Genomic DNA, 16,442 nt, shown 5'->3' with positions numbered 1-16,442 from the left:
ACACATATGCATTAATGGCAGAGATCAAACAATCTCTTCTGGCCTTTTCCCGTTACCTCAGGTTAGTGGAGTTTAGATCAGTAAACTTCTACCTTGGCCAACACTTATCCTAAAGAGAGGAGGTACATGATTGGTGAGTTTTGATGGGGAAAAAGGCATGAGTTGGGGGCAAGAGGGCTGTGGTAACAACAAGCTTAAGCAGGGAGAGAAGGCAGGCCCAGGTCTGAGTGTCTGGGGTGAAAGCAAAGGGAAGGAGCCCAACAGGAGAAATGAGAAGACAGAGTGAAGTGTTTACAGGTGGCTCTGGTTTGATATAATTTTCATTGTTGAAAATTTCTGTGAGCTATTATGTAGTTTTACTACACTATCTGTATACATAATTAATTGTATTTCACTCCACATGTTCATAAATCAAGAAGCTCAGGAATTTAACTGAATCCTAGCAATTAAAATCAGGATTCATAAACAGAGTACCTAAACAGACTTTCTCCCTTGTCACCCATATTGTGGCTTTTTTCCACAACATGGTTTTTACAACGATACATTATGGGCTAGAAAAAAAATAACTGATCCATTATGTGCAAACACATTACAGAACCTCAGATGATAAAAAAAAAAAGGCATATCTTGACTTCTTTAGATCTTCCAAATTTTCAAGTACTTTGGCCTTAACTCAAAATACATAGACAACCTGAGGGCAGGGAAAATATACACTTTTTAGATTTTCAGTTTGCTTTTCCAAGAACCACATTCATTCTAGACATCACTTATGAAAACCAGCGGTGGGCAGAGGATGCTGTGAGGACACAACTCTGGACAACTCCCAGAGCAACTGCTGCACCTTTAATACAGGTATGCCCACGGATTCAAAGCCATCTTATGATATTCCACATAAAATAGCCCTTGAGTAACTGTCCCTATAAGAAGCATTATCTTTTTAGTTTTACATGTAAAAATCTGAGGACTGAATCAGATAGTCTGGACTGATGACCCTTTAAGAGGGAGGAACTGCTAAGATGCACAGTGAGGAGGAACACCTGCTAGAAGGTGTCCGAGATCGTCACTGCCTGGGCAACCGGGGCTCAAAGCGTGGTCTTCTCAGGAGGGACTGAGACCAATCCGAGCTATACAGATGGCTAATGCCGCCAGATATTGCTTAGTAGTCGTCTCAAATAGTAAGTCACTGGAATTACATGCTTATGAGGAATATTGAATTTGCTCATATATTTATAAAGCTGACACTGTCACCAAAAAACAAAACAATGAATTTTTTTTTAAAACTTAAGATCTATAGTCCTAGAAATTTAGCTTTAAATATTAGGGCAACCTAATAAGGGAAGCTAGCATAAAAGCTAAAAAATAATGGAACGGTGTGAAAAATTTTCCAAAGCAAGAAAACAGGATTCTGATTTGAGCTGGTCAGTGTCATGCTTGTTTTCCAAGTTTGTACCCCTGAGAAAACTGTTTGATAACCATTATACAGTAGGCACAGAAATCAACATACTTTATCAAACAAAACACTAAATAGGTGTTGCTGTTGGTACATTAAAAATTATATTAGTTTTCTTAAATGCTGTGGATAGAGAATAATGTTAAAAGTTTTAAAATCTGTGCTTGTTTTTCATCTAGAATGGAGCAAATGTCAGGCAAATAAACATCATCTGCTACTCTGACATTTTTCTCCCTTGCCTGCAAATCTGCTTACAATTCCATAAGGTATATGCATGAGAAAACCTGATGAACAACAAAACAGAATACAGTTGCTGTGGGATTTGTTTTGCACGTATGGACCAGGCAGTATCCATTATTGAAATGCTTCCTAAAGGTAAAGCAATGTGAGAATTCTTTGGCTCGAATCACAGATAGCTCCAAACTGTGAGTTGTGTGGACTGAATTTCGGAGTTACTGTGTTTTGGCTTTGAGACCACATCAGAAGCACATTAACGCTTTCAGTGTAACTTGCATGAGTGAAGTCCACCTGGCTTAGCAACACTTCACAGGATCCCTCCAAGGCGCCCAGTGCTGACCCGGCAACAGGAGCTCATTGAGATGGTAGACTGAAGTGACAGGGAGACACTGTTAATCGTTTGGTTTGTTCTGAAAAAAGTTTGTGAAGGACCAGCCTCCTCCATTAGATTTAGGAGAATCTTCATCTTTAGGAGGAATCAAAAATTGTCGGGAGTTAATGGAGCATGGACTTCCAAAAGAGACAATTTCACTGTTGCTGTCTGTGGACCTAGGTGAGTCTGGAGATACTAAGTTCCAAGTATTTACATTTGCCTGAGGTCTGTATCCTGCAGTTTTGTGTAAATCATCATCTGCAGCCAGATCTTCTACAGTAGAAGTAACGAGGAGGTGCATTTGTGGCTTATAGCCCATCCCCACTACAGGGTCATTTTCGGGTTCTTCCTCTGGTTTTGCCTGAGGCTGGTACATGGACTGAATGTCAATGTAAATGACTTGTGAGGCCCCTCCGGCTTCATCCGCTCCTGGGTTCACTATCTCTTCCTCAATGACCGGTGGACAATAGGATACAACCACATGGTTTTCCGGTTGCACATCAGTGCTATCTTCTGGACGCTCAGCTACTGGAGAAATTATTTCTGTATCTTCTATTTTAGGAACTGTTGATCGAGTTTCCAGAACCTCGACATTATTTGGGGTACAAGGATTCATTTCCAATGTTTTAAGAGTGTTGTTTCCCTAGAAATAAGTTTTAAAACAGGGATTAGGATGCCACGAAAAGCTGCTGCAATGCCTCTCCTACAAAAAGAAGCATTGTTTTATATTGTTTTTCACAGCTGCTTATAAAAATGTGTCTCTACTATTCTGTAGTGCATACTAGAGCAAAGCTACTTTCTTTTCTACGTATCAGTATTTTCCTTGGTCTTAATAGTAGTGAAAAAAAGACCATGTACAAACAATTTAAAATTAATAATTTTAGAAGTTCAGCAGATGTTCAAGCACCGCTATTTTCTCAATACATTTTACTCTGGATGACACTGACATGTTAAAAACTTTTCACAAAAAACTAAAAAAAGGAAGTCAGTACTTCAAAGGTAAACGTAAGAAAATAAAGGATTACCTCACAGACACTCTTTTGAAACTGTAAAGCTTTACAATTTTCTGGATTTGGAATATCAGGGTAGAAGGTTTCTTTAATCCTTTAAATAAAGATGATTAAGTACATTTAATAATGATAAGATTATCAATTAGACAATAAATAAGTTAATAAATTATCAGGCTTATTTTGATGTTTCATATGAATACTCTAATGAATATCTGAGATAAAAATGGAAGATCATTTTCAGCGTGATCAGTCACTAGAGCTTTCAATATAATGCACTGAGAGGTTCCTATCTGAAAAGCAGAAACAGTACTTCTATTCCTAGAACTACAGTATCTTATGTATCTTATGGAAATGGAAAGCAAAGAATTAAAATGGTGATTGTGCTATCAAGTCAAAAGTCAAATACAGGCATTACTCATGACCAAAATATTCATACTGCAGACTGGATTCAGCGCAGTCAACTACTTGGGAACATGTTTGCATTATGTAGTTCTCTACTGCTCAAAACAGGCTCTGGATTATCAGAAAAAGGAAGGCTATTAATCTTGAGCAAAAACTAAACACAAACAAGAACGAAATTTGCTTAGTGCCCTATCACATTTATAGCTGTTAAAAACCTTTATTATTTGAAGTTCCTGCAGGAAAAAGAAATGTTGTTAATATAAGTCCGAAATGCTCTAACTTCTAAACTATCTCCTAACTTTATCTTTTTTTTTTGTATTGAAATCATTTTTAAAATGTGATTTTGGGTAATGAGAAAATGGTTACCAAACAGGGTATTCTACGGTTCTAAACTGTTACTATTTTGATTTATAAGCCAGGATTGCTAGAGTACATTCTCTTCTTTATCATGAATGACGGCATTTTTAAGGCCAGTGAGGACAGTCTATGCATGGACATAGCCAGGTGCCACAAGCCCAGCCCAGGGCAGCTCCCGCCGGCTGACCACGAGGCGCTCTCTCCCGAGCCCCGCGCTTACCCTACCTCACCTCACTCAGCTCACACCACTCCCTCGGCTGCTGCACCCAGACACACACTTCTCACTTCCTCCAGAAGATCAAGCTCTTTCCAGTTTCTGGGCCCTCACAGAATCCATTCTCTCTGCCTGGCGCATTCTCTCCCTCTCCTTCCCCTTTGGGACCCTGCTGCAGTGGAACGTCCACAGGGAAGCCTGAGCACCTCCTGTGACGTGATTCCCCGCTATTCTCCTCTTGCCGCCCGTGCCCTTCCTAGCACCCGCTCACAGTCTGTACCCATATATTTATTAAATGCTTACGGGTTTCACGTCCATCCTCCCCACTATCCTATACTTCTAATGGCCATTCCTATTTAGTTTGCCACTATGTCCCCCTTCACATGGGAGGGGTCATTCTTATTTGTTGAATAAATGACCAGATTTTCTAAATAGGTCAACAGGACAAGTGATACCTCAATCATTAAACTACATGTAATCTTGCATATAGCTATTCACCTATTTATGCCTATAAATATTTTTTAGTCCAACTGCTATTACTTTAATTAGTAAATATAGTAGGGAAAATTTTACACTTTTACTTTGTTAATTTTAAAACCTTTAAATAATGTGCCATGTTCTTGCCTAATATTAATTCCAATATTAATTCTGACTAATACAAATATTTTTTACTACCTTGTTTCCACCAAAAAGTTGTACTTATTTTTTAACACATAAAGTAAATAATCATGCCCTTAAGAACAAAACAGCAAGAGTAAATCATTACCATTCTCGTTTCCGATAGCAAAGGATACTCGTTACCACTCCGACAATGACAGCCACTGCCACGGGGATGAGAATGGCAATAATCAACGCCACAGCTGAAAAGAGAATATTGCAGATATAAAGTCAACATTTTTAGTATGAACTAGAGAATAAACTTGCATTATAAGATATTTAAGTCAGTAGATTATTTGAAGAAAAAATCCAAACTGCTCCAGGGAAACTGAAAAACTATTAAAATATAACCTTAAAAAGTATTGTAATAATTTTTATACTAACACTTAAATTCTTCAGAGCAGTGTTTCTCTACCTTGGCACTACTGACATTTTAGGGCAGATACTTCTTTCTTGTGTGCTTTGCAGGGAGGAGGCTGTCACATGCATTGTAGGAAGTTTAACAGCATCCTTGGGCTTCTAATGACCAGATACCAGTAGCACCAACCAAAAATGTCACCAGACACTGCCAACTGTCCCCTAGGAGGCAAAATCACCCCCGGCTGAGAACCATCTCCACATGGTCCTTTATTTAACGGCATATATGAACTCCAGCCCAGGGCTAGAGAATAAGCCCGTGATCAAATGAAAGTTGTTTGCTGTTGACAAGCTAGTCAAGTCCATCACTCTTCTCTACTTTCCATCTCAAATTTATGAGTGCTGTGCTTTATGCTTTTTCTTAAGGCTATTTCTTACACTCTTCCCTGGATATGTCAAAAATCACAGAATATTTCGGGTAAAAAAATTTTAAACCAGTTGACCATTATATAAGTTCAACATGAATTCAGAACTCTAGACTTCAGAGGTACCCTTAATTCATTAATTTCTTAAGTACGCATTAGGCAATAACTGGTAAGAATAAATATGAAGTCATCTCATGGCCTTTCATTACTGCCCTCCACCCACTATAAAAGTGTAACAAAATGTGAAATTTTAAAAAGGGGCATTCCTATATAAACAAAAATCACTAGAAACACAATGCACTTAAGTTCGGAAAGCAACTCGATGACAACATTTAACTCACAATTTTCCTTTGTCACCACAAACATGCTCTTCTCTGGCCCCATTCCTCCATCTGTATAGGCTCGCAAGACCAGATGGTAACTTGTTTTACCTTGAAGATCAGCGATTCTCAGTGTCTTCTGGGATATGTCGGTAATATTCTTAACCTTTATGTCAGAACGACCTATTTTTAAAGTGAAGAAGAGTATTACTGATCTCTATACCATTTTCATCACATGGTTACTCAAACCTGTCACATTCACATCCTTTTTAAATGAGTCTGAATGCTGGTCGCCCAGCCAGAGCCATGTTCAAGTACTACCTCGGCCAGGTAGTAGCTATGTTATCTGTACCTATTATTTAAACGCCTCTGAACCTGAGTTTCTCTAACTATGAAACAGAATATCATGACTTAGCTCTCAGGGCTCTGTGAAGTTTTCGTGCACATTCTCTAGAACAATACCTGGCCTATAGCAGGCAATCAATAAAAGTCTCTTCTTTTTCTTTTACTAAGAGCATGAAAACCCACCACAACCAAAACGCACTGGGGCAGCGACACTGTCACTCGGGCTGATCGTGCCTGTGAGTCAAGTAAGAAACTCAAGGAAGCAAGATCATAAGTCAACAGAGATCGCTCCAAACCACGCAGGAAACGAGGCAGTGCATCTGAGTTCTCAAATGAGAGATCAGAGAGGACGCCCTTGAACCATTTTGAAAGGAAATGTGGAGAATTGTTTACATTATTAAATTATTTTTTAAATTTTAACCAAAAGAATGCAGTTTAATAGCTTAAAACTAAATCATATTATATGGCTAAAAACAAAAAGTAGCAGTTCCCTGCCAGCATCTTTCCCCACCACGAACAATCACTTCAAAATCAAGTTACCGGTCTCTTTGGGTACTGACTTCCATATCTTGAAATAAACTTAAGTTGGCAGTGCTTGATTTTTAAATATTAGACATTAGTTCTAACACACAACCACTACCCCTTCTCCCCTCGAGCCCACATCATTCATAGAGAAACATCAAAAAATTTGGTAACTTCAGTGTTCACATTGTAATGATCATATAAATACAAATGACTCCTAAGACAAACTGCTTGATATGATCATATTTCCTTTCTTGTTTTTCTGTTGTTATAACTGCTTTTCTTCCTTATTTGCTTAATGTACCAATTACTGATTCGTCCAACACCCTCCAATGAATATTCCATACAAGTTTCCATGTGGTCCAAAACAACAACATTCCAGGGCCGCTGCTTCCCCCAGCTGCTGCCCACTCCCCCCAGGCTGCTTCCTGGGGCGTCTGCTCTGGACTGGAAGCCTTCTAGGTGCTCTCATCCTAGAACTCCCTGCCCCACTATTTCCTCGTATTGACACACACTCTTCTAGGAGCTTCTGGAGAAGGGATACATGGGGGAAGTAATATGTGCAGCCTTCCATGTCTAAAAATGTCTTCATTCTACACTCATAGATAGTAGTACAGATACTACTGCATCTGTAGATAGATTGGCTGAGTACAGAATTTTAGGTTGAAAATAATTCTCACTCAGTATTTTGAAGATGTAGCTGTGATATCTTCTAGTATCTGGTACACTGTTGAGAGGCCTGCTACCATTCTTATTCTTGATCCTTGCACAAGAGATGCTTTTCTGATTGTTTCTAGGATTTTTTCTTTATATATCAGGTGCTCTGAAAATTCAGGGTGACATACTTCAGCATAGATCTTTTTCTCTATTTATTTTACTGTGTGTTTAATGGCACCTTTCACTGTATATACTGAGGTCTTCCAGTTTTGGGAAATGTTTTTCTTGTGCTATTACTTTGATAATTTCCTTCTCTCCATTCCACTCTTCTCTCTTAACAGAACTCTTATAAAGGAGGACAGTGCAGGTCTTTGACTCAAACTCCAACTTTCTAATCTTTTACCTCCAAGTCTTCTCCTTTGCCTTTCTCTCATTTTCAGAAGAATTTCCCCATTTTTCATTTAATTTCTCCACTTGTATTTAATTCCTTAAAAATTTCATTGATCACATTTTTAATTCCGAGGAATTCTTAACTGTCTTCTGTTTGTTCCTTTTTATAACATCATGTCTTTTCAATTAATACAGTATACGTCAACTATCCAAGCATAGTTTTGTTTTAGATTTCTCTGTTTTCCCACATTGCATCCATTTCCTCTGGTTTCTCCTGGTGTCTGTCTTTCAGGTTAGAAGCTTTCTCAATCATCTGGTTATCCCTGGCTGCTCGTCATGTTCGAGAGTGAGCCACTAAAAGGCTCACTGAAAGCCTGGTGTACACAGGTGGGGTTTACTGGGGGGTGGGCTTCACTTATATCATGGATGAGGAATGACCAGGTGGGTTCCTGGCTTTTCACTGGGATAATCTCCCAAATATCAGCATCTTTTATGTCTTTCCTCAGGAACCACTTACTCTAATCCTCTCATGTCCTGCCCAGAAAACAGGCCTAGCTGAAGATGTCCTATTAAGCAGGTGGGAAGGAGGAAGAGGGAGAGTCCCACGGTTTGCTAGTGTCCCTTGTCTGGAAGCTCACTGGTCCAGGATAAACCTCTTGTTCTCATGCAGGGGAGACAGCACTCACGTGAGCTACATGAAGCTGGTGTAGGACTTGGGGGTTCTACCTGCTCCTTACAGACTTACAATCAACTCCCGCTGTCCAGCCCAGATTCATCCTAACCCTTGGACTCCACTTCTGGCGCTGCAGGATGAACCAAGTTACTTCTCACTGATGCCCAACTGTCCACCTAGACTGCCCCGCCCTCCACTCCTCTAGGTCACTCGGCCCACTTCCACACCCAGTGTTTCCAAATCCTCTTTTGTGCCTCTCCAGTTCTCTGTGTCTTTGTGGCTTTATGCATTGTTGTTGTTTTTTTCTCTACTTTGCTCTAACTTTAGTGACCAATCCACCCTAACTAGAAGTCTACATGTTAGAATTTTAACTGGTTCAAGTGTAAACTTTCTGAGCACCTGAGGGAAATTACACTAGAGTCTGGATGTTTGCAGAATCTGATATTTAGGGTTTCCCTCAACTTTGAAGGTTCAGGAAATGCAGAACTTAGTGGTCTGTGGGAGGCTCATGTTTACGCAGCTGCTCTCGGGACGTGACTAAGCTAATGCCCAGTTGGTCAGCATCTCCCTGTGGCGTTGTTGTTCTCTACTTCTCAGGCATAAAATATTATAATTAAAATGGTTTCTTTCCAAGGAAAGGTCATTAAGGAAAATAAAAGCTCTCAAATTGAAGAGATGATACGTTTGTGTTGTTCAGCCATGAATAAAAAGCATCTGGCTTCCAACAGAATTGTAACTTAGGGTTTAAAGCCCAAAGTCTGCACAAACATTTCTGTATTTGTAAATTTGAGGATTCTCAAAGGTCTGTGGACATACACTTACCACTTGTCAAGGACTAACTGTACTTTTTAAGATTTAATAGATACACACATCCCCAATCAAGTCAATTAAGTTTCCTAGCTCATTAAGGTTGTGGCTAACTGTGTGGATGGCTCTTTGTCAGCTAAAAGGAGACTCTGAAGCCATTCTTTAGGTTCCTGAGTTTTCTCTTCCATTAGTATAAGTACAGGAAGACCTTTTTTTTTTTTTTTTTTTTTTTTTGTGGTACGCGGGCCTCTCACTGTCGTGGCCTCTCTCGTTGCGGAGCATGGGCTCCGGACACGCAGGCTCAGTGGACATGGCTCACGGGCCCAGCCGCTCCGTGGCATGTGGGATCTTCCCAGACCAGGGCATGAACCCGTATCCCCTGCATCGGCAGGCGGACTCTCAACCACTGTGCCACCAGGGAAGCCCAGACCTTTTTTTTTTGTAAAAAAAAATAACCTTCATAAGATGCTATGTTATGGATCATGCAAGATTAGAAAGAGATACTCTCTGTCCTGTAGGGCTCATGATCAAAGGCCTCAGAATAAATGATTTAAATGATTTCTGAAAGACTACATGCCATTGATCACATAATAAAATCTTAAAAATCTCATATTCATCAAATGACTGCATTTTCACTTCCTTATTTTTCAGAGCGTTCTGGAAATCTGTATAAACTACTCAGTAGCTTCTTTACTTCTTTTTTTTCTTTCCTCCTCTTTTTTTTTTTTTGTAGTTAATAAAGAACTTCTAAGAAACAGTATACTTATTCTAGTAATTTACTTACCCGATTCCAAAACCCTCATCTTAGATGTGTCTCTCTCTCCTTTTTCAAAGTAAAATAAATACCCTCTTAAAAAGCCTCTAAGCTCTTCCACAGGAATTTCTTCCCATTTCACTAATATCGAATCTGCAGACGTATCCTCAACAGTAAAATTTGGTGCAACAATTGGAGCTGTAAAAGGAAAAAAGTCAATAGCTAAAGGAGGGTTTACTAATACAGAGCAAGACATTAAGGTTTAATGAGATTTCTAGCCTCAAAAATAGCTAAACTTGTAATTAGAACTTTATTTAATCATAAACTTTCACAGATATTATCACAAGCACTTTTGATGTGAAGATACAAAGGCAGAACTTACAACTTTCAGACATAAAACATATCTAGGGAGGTAACCTATGCAAAATTTTTAAATGGCTACTAGAATAGGCTTTACTAATATTTCCCCTCTTTACTGATAGTCTTGAATAAGTTAATAGTCTTAAAAGTTTGTATAAGTGTAAATTAAGTATTTTTGACATCCAAATTAAGATTTAATTTTCTTAATGACAACAGTAAAATTATGAAACATAAACATTAAACAAATGAAAAGTAACTATAAATAATTTTACAGTTATCATACAAATTATTTTTCTTCCTTGAACTAATAAACATCTCAATTCAATCTATTTTTAGAATTCAATCTTAAAACTGATGTTGTTTTATAACTTCTCATATTACCTTGAACTCTAAGAAAACTTACCCATTTAACTTACCCAATTCTTCTACATATCCAATTATAGAACGTAGTAATTGATATCCTTGATTTCTGCACCCATACACGAAAAAATTGTACCTTACACCTGGTCGAAACTGATCTATAAGATGAACACAACCAGTAAACGTTCCTAAGTACATATTACTATGAATTATCTATTTTAGAAATATAAAATTTATAATAACTCACTTTGAAATTTCCAAAACTAATTTTAAAAAGGTTACAGAAAATCCACATTTTCAAAATTGGTAAATATTCAGAGTGAAAACTGACTCAGCAAAAATTAAACTCACTTCTATTGTAATGAAAAGTTTAGTATTATAACATGACATCACCTTGAAGGGAAAAAATGGTAATCAAGGCTTTCATTTTGTTCCTTCAAATTAAGCAATGACAACTTCTTCCCAGATTTGGTCTAAGGTCAGTTTTCTAACCAATCCCAGGCCCATGTCATGCCTCTGAAAAAGCCCTTCACTAACTAGTGTTATTTGTGGGTTGGAAAGAACCCACTGCTCTTCCCTTGTTCCAAGAAGCAGATACTAAAATGTCCACTCTACTTGGACACTTCAGTGTTAAAGGAAATGGGCCATAGAGTCTATTCCTCTTTACAGCATCAGCATTTAGTGCCCTTGAGTTAACTCCATAAGACATACAAGAGAAGCACCATAACTTCGATCCAAGTTAATCACTTTTAAATGCCTCCTCGATACAATGCAACGTGTAAGTGTTAGGACCACAGAGGTGGATATATAACAAGGCCCCTGGCCTGGAGCAGTTGGCAGAGAGGTGGCAGGACAGATGAGGAGGGGTAACCATAAGACCCTGTGTTAGACTAGAGGGATCTATCACAGAGCCTGTGGCTCCTTCAATGAGGGACCAAGTGAGCCTAAGAAGATCAGAAAAAGCCACCAGGAAGTGATATTTGAACAGAGCCTTGAAGGGTACTTAGTAGCTCACCTGCAGTGATCAAGGAAAAAGACACTGCCTGGGGGAAAAATGGCAGCCTATGGGATTGCATTTAATTTGTGGAATACAATTATTCTAGTGTGGTTAAAGCACTTGCTCTCGGAATCAGAACACCAGTGGTCTTCAGGCTCAAAAGTGAGATGGTTACCTCTAAAATCACTCTGCAACTTTTTCTGGGGGGGGACAAGTATACTTGAGGTTCTGATTTTACACCACATGTATGTTAGTAAATCTGTACCTAGCTTTATATTATGGTTATGCATACCAGTATTCTATAAGGTTCTTCCGCCTGAAAAAGAAAAAGCCTGAGGGGTTAGAGCATCAGGAATGTGTTTTGAGATCGTAAAAGAGAGAGGATAGTTGAAAGAGTGGGTGACTGAATAAGAAAGGAACAGGAAACGTGCAGGGTTTGGCCACACCCTGTCCTAGCAGCAACAAATAAGAGACAAAATCCCCAGTCACTTAAAGCTCTGAATTGCTTTAAAGTTAAATCCTGGTGTGATCACATACTAGTTTCGTGACCTTGGGCAAGTTACCCAACTTCTCGGAGCCTTTGTCTTCTGAGCCACTACAGGGCCTTTGTTCACCTGCCTCAGCATCAAAAGTGCTCCTTTTCATCCTACAGGTCTCAGCTTAAACACACATCCCAGATATTCCATCTAAAGAGACGCCTCTTCACATCACTCCACCCTGCCCCAGTCCATTCTCATTATTCTCAAAGCCCAGGTGAGAAAGGAGGCAAGAGGGCTCAGAATTTATACAGAGTACACTACAACTGTGTAAGGCTCAGGCAGCTACACATGTTGCTGGTTAGTGACGTCAGCTGTAAAAAGGATAAAGGCTACCATCAAGTCATTGGCTAGTTATTCACGTGAAGGAGTTTGGCTGTATTCCAAGTAGAACTGGAAAATAATCTGAAGCCACATGTAGGAATCCAATGACTGGGACTCATCTGCACCATCTGACAGTGAGCAAAGTAGACGAGTGGAACGTGTTCTCTGGAGGGACGGGATCAGCAGCCGCTTGCTCGCCTGAACTTCACTAACATGAGGGAGAACCGAGAGCGGGAATGACGTCAAGAAGCTTCACTACCAACTGGTTCCAGAATTCCCACAGGTAAAGGCACAATCCACTCTCACCAGTTACTCAGAAGGAACAGTGATGGTGGAGAGAGGGCCAGAATTCCAAAGGTCAAGGCTGGTTCAGCCTGTAGGTTACCACATACCCCTCCTGGTTGCGTCATCTCAAGGGCAGCCCACCGTGCGGGGCTCGCGGCTCCTGAGCAGTCAGGCACTGGGAGCTGCCCCTTCCCTGCCACGCCCGTGCCCCGCCCCCCCGCACGCCCTACATCAGGGTACATGGGAACGGCTGCAAGTCCTTTGTGCTCAGTAACCTGGGCCCTGGGCAAACAAGGGCAAAAGGATGGTGAGTGACGTCATTACAATGATAAATAATGCTGTGTTGAACACTCAGGTGTAAATCTGTGCTGCCCTCGGATTATTTCTTAGAATAAACTCCTAGACCAGTAATGACTAGATCAAAGCCTATGAGTCGTTTCACACACATACTGCCACAAACTGCCTTCCAGAAAAGTTAAACCAATCCACACCCAGCCCAGTGGTGAGGGGAACAGTCACTGCATTGCAACCAGTCACTCCGTATGTTGCTCTTTTTAAAAATATTTTTTTTTGGTGGGGAGCATGCTGTAGTGTATACGGAAGTAGAAACATCATGGTGAACACATGAAACTTACATAATGTTGTAAACCAACATTACCCCAATAAAAAGTAAATTTAAAAATTATCTTTAAAAAACTTTAATTGTGAGACACTCACCAGATTCTATTACAGTTTCAGTGCTGTTTGAAGGGACTTTTTTCCAGTCCATGAGACAGGGTTCAGACCGAGATGAGTTACACCATTTAATTACATAGTCACAGGTCACGTTGGGGTCATAATTCCAAGCGAGCAGAATCCCATTTCCCATTCCAACAGCCTGCTCTATTTTGAGATCATCTTCAAGAAAGAAGGATATTTTACCAGTGTTAAAAATAATGTTTTAAAGTAAATCTCATGAAAATGGGCAAGAGTTATAAAAATCACTTCACCGTGCAGACATTGCAAAATAGTGCTAAACTAGATAAACCTTTAGCAAAGTTAGAAGTGCTGCTCTGTTGTTTTCGTTTTAACGATGGCAATTACCTGTGCATATATATTAACTCAGCAGCTGGGAAAAAAAAACAATGAAAAAGCACCTAGGATCAGGCAGTGACATAACTGAGCCGGGACACGAGGATCAAGAGCCATGAAGGATGAGGCAGGGGGAATACAGGCACTAGGGGGTGGCATGGCAGCTCGGGGGTGGGGGGAGAGGCAGGCGGGAGGCTGGTGAAGAACATGCGTGGGTGTCAGAATCCCCCGTCTCCTCGTCCACTGTGGGTATGAGCTCCACGAGGGCAGACGGGGGCTTGTGCCTGCAACTCCAGCCCTGAGCACAGGCCATGCAAAGCAGGAGCACGATGACATGCAGTGAATGAGTGGGTGGGCCAGCCCCTCTCTTCCTTTCAAGGGAGACTGTTACCCCCATGGGTGGGCTGAAGGCATTGTGGAGACAGGACAGTGATGAAATGCTGTGGGGTGGGGTGGGGTGGGATGGTCAGTGTGGGCAGAGAGGGGAAAGCATCCGCGAGCACGGATGGGTGAGGTGCAGAGGCTGGCAGAAGGGGGCCGTGCTGAGGTTTGGCTTCCTCATCCTGCCAGATCTCAGCCTAGGCGATAAGGGAGGCCCAAGGTTGGGGGTGAGGAATTAGCATGGGTTAGGGCAGCGTGGCCAAAGGGAGAGGGAAATTTTCCAAGAAATAGGGGAAAGAAGTAATTTCTCTAACTGATGTATATTTAAGCGTTCAGTAAAAAGCCATGGAAAGGTTTTTTGAACAAAATTTGCATTCATAAGCAACTACTACTGGACACAAGACAACAACTTGGCTGGGAATGCAGAAGACTTTGGATATGACAACTTCTTGACTCAATGTGACTAAAAATCCACAAGGTAACCTGCGCTGAGGCTGCAAGGCCTCTGACTCGGGAAATCCTCAAGGAAAAATGATTTGTTCTGAGCTGCAGTAACTGTCTGAAAGCTGATAGCCAGACCATTGTTAGTTCTGTAAATTACTGTGTCCTGACGGACACACAGAAAAGGTAGGAACATAGTTCTTGAATTAAAAGGTAACATAGCGAGAGCCATTAAATACCTAATTTAAATCAGCAGGTTATCTTGCTATGGGCGTTCACATCTCTCTCCCTTTTCTTTCTTTTGACTCCATACCACTACCTGCAGACCTCTCTTCTCCGGTATGCACTGATACCTGGGCTCTGGACGATATTGTGTGTCTCAGAATGTACGGTGTGTCCCCAATTCCTTCCTTCTGATGTGCCCACAACTGACTGAAATGAAGAACCAGTTACATAACAAGCAGTAAGACACTACCTCAAGCAAGTACTGGGAAGATACTTAGGACCCAAACTGGACCAATTTTTCTGCCTCTCCGAGTGGGTAGTCATAGAAAGGTGCTCCCATATTAGGGTGGGATAGCAAGGGGGACAAGGGAATGACTCAGAAGAGGAGTTAACTAGGAGAAGAGGCAGGAGTGGCCACTGAAAACTTGCGACTCAAAAAGCTGTCAAGGCAGCTAAGGAGGAATGGACTAGTCACTGGTAATCCATCAAATTTACAGGGGGGGCACTAAGGAATTTTAAAATTACACTGCAGTTGTTTTCTTAAAGCTTACACTGAAGATCTAATTTAGACTTTAAGAAGAATTTCTTATCAATAAAGGAGTCCTATTAATAAAGAATGCCTTATCAACAGAGCTGCCATTTAAAATGAGTATTTGTTCCTGCCTGACAGTTTGAAAATAGCCCAGCTGACGTAAGTATCAACTGTCATGGTCTTGGGGAGATATGTGAAAATGGTATCTGAATAAACTGTTAAGATATTTCTAAGAGTAATATCCACTACCATAACTCTACAACATTACGTGTTAAAGTAACTGGGTTTAGTAATATTTTATCCATCCGTGTAGATGCTTCAAGTCAATACTAATGACTGCTGCCTCTCAACATCAATACGTGACATTAATCTGCCTGTTCCTCCTTACATATCAGCAGCAGCAGGGTATATGAGAAGAAAGCTGACATTCATGAGAGCAAGCAACACCTTCCAAATGTTGCACCTTAATTTCTTGTTCTTATATATTACTTTTATCTTAAGTACTCACCATTTGGAATTTCCATACTAGCTATTTTAGAAGGCGGTGATGAGCCCACAGAATTTTTTGCCACCACACTGATGATGTAGTCACTTTTATCAAGTTGTATTTCTGCCTTATGTTGAGGATCAGGAATTTCAGAAAGGGACTGTGTTTCTTCGTCTGACGAACATGATACATTATAGGAAAGTATTTTTCCATTAGCTTCATTAATGGGTAAAGGCTACAAAAACAGAAAAATAAATTCTGTTATAAAAACGTGCGAGGAGTGATTACATGACAAGGCAAGGCCATCGTGTCTAAACTGAACACTGCTAATCCTAACAAAGTAATGTTAGAAAAGATGAAGTCGTTAACAGTGCACAACACAGATTTAAACTCCACTGAGATAAATCAGGAAAGTGATTCTGAAGAAACACTACACCTGCTGTAAGCAGCAAGAGCACACAGAAATATAAAAATTAAGTAACAAAATATTTAG

At 40.3% G+C, this 16,442-nt stretch overlaps 1 protein-coding gene across 2 annotated transcripts in view; it reads right to left on the bottom strand.

The window, feature by feature from the left end:
• Window positions 1-2,079: 2,079 nt before the first annotated feature.
• Window positions 2,080-16,442, bottom strand: part of LIFR (LIF receptor subunit alpha) — a gene marked incomplete at both ends in the record, with an annotated part of 97,068 nt that continues 82,705 nt past the window's right edge. Inside the window, 8 exons of one of the 2 annotated variants that reach the window (XM_079702199.1) lie at window positions 2,080-2,703; window positions 3,086-3,164; window positions 4,810-4,903; window positions 5,824-5,985; window positions 9,981-10,148; window positions 10,727-10,828; window positions 13,530-13,709; window positions 15,971-16,184. In XM_079702199.1, coding sequence (XP_079558325.1) covers window positions 2,080-2,703; window positions 3,086-3,164; window positions 4,810-4,903; window positions 5,824-5,985; window positions 9,981-10,148; window positions 10,727-10,828; window positions 13,530-13,709; window positions 15,971-16,184 — 1,623 coding nt within the window. The remainder of the gene's footprint in view (window positions 2,704-3,085; window positions 3,165-4,809; window positions 4,904-5,823; window positions 5,986-9,980; window positions 10,149-10,726; window positions 10,829-13,529; window positions 13,710-15,970; window positions 16,185-16,442) is intronic. The other variant, XM_079702198.1, reaches the window with a different exon arrangement.

This window comes from Hyperoodon ampullatus, assembly GCF_949752795.1.
Source record: "Hyperoodon ampullatus genome assembly, chromosome: 4".
Lineage (NCBI taxonomy): Eukaryota > Metazoa > Chordata > Mammalia > Artiodactyla > Ziphiidae > Hyperoodon > Hyperoodon ampullatus.
The sequence above is the reverse complement of the archived record's forward strand: the minus strand, read 5'-3'. Positions and strand labels throughout refer to the sequence as shown.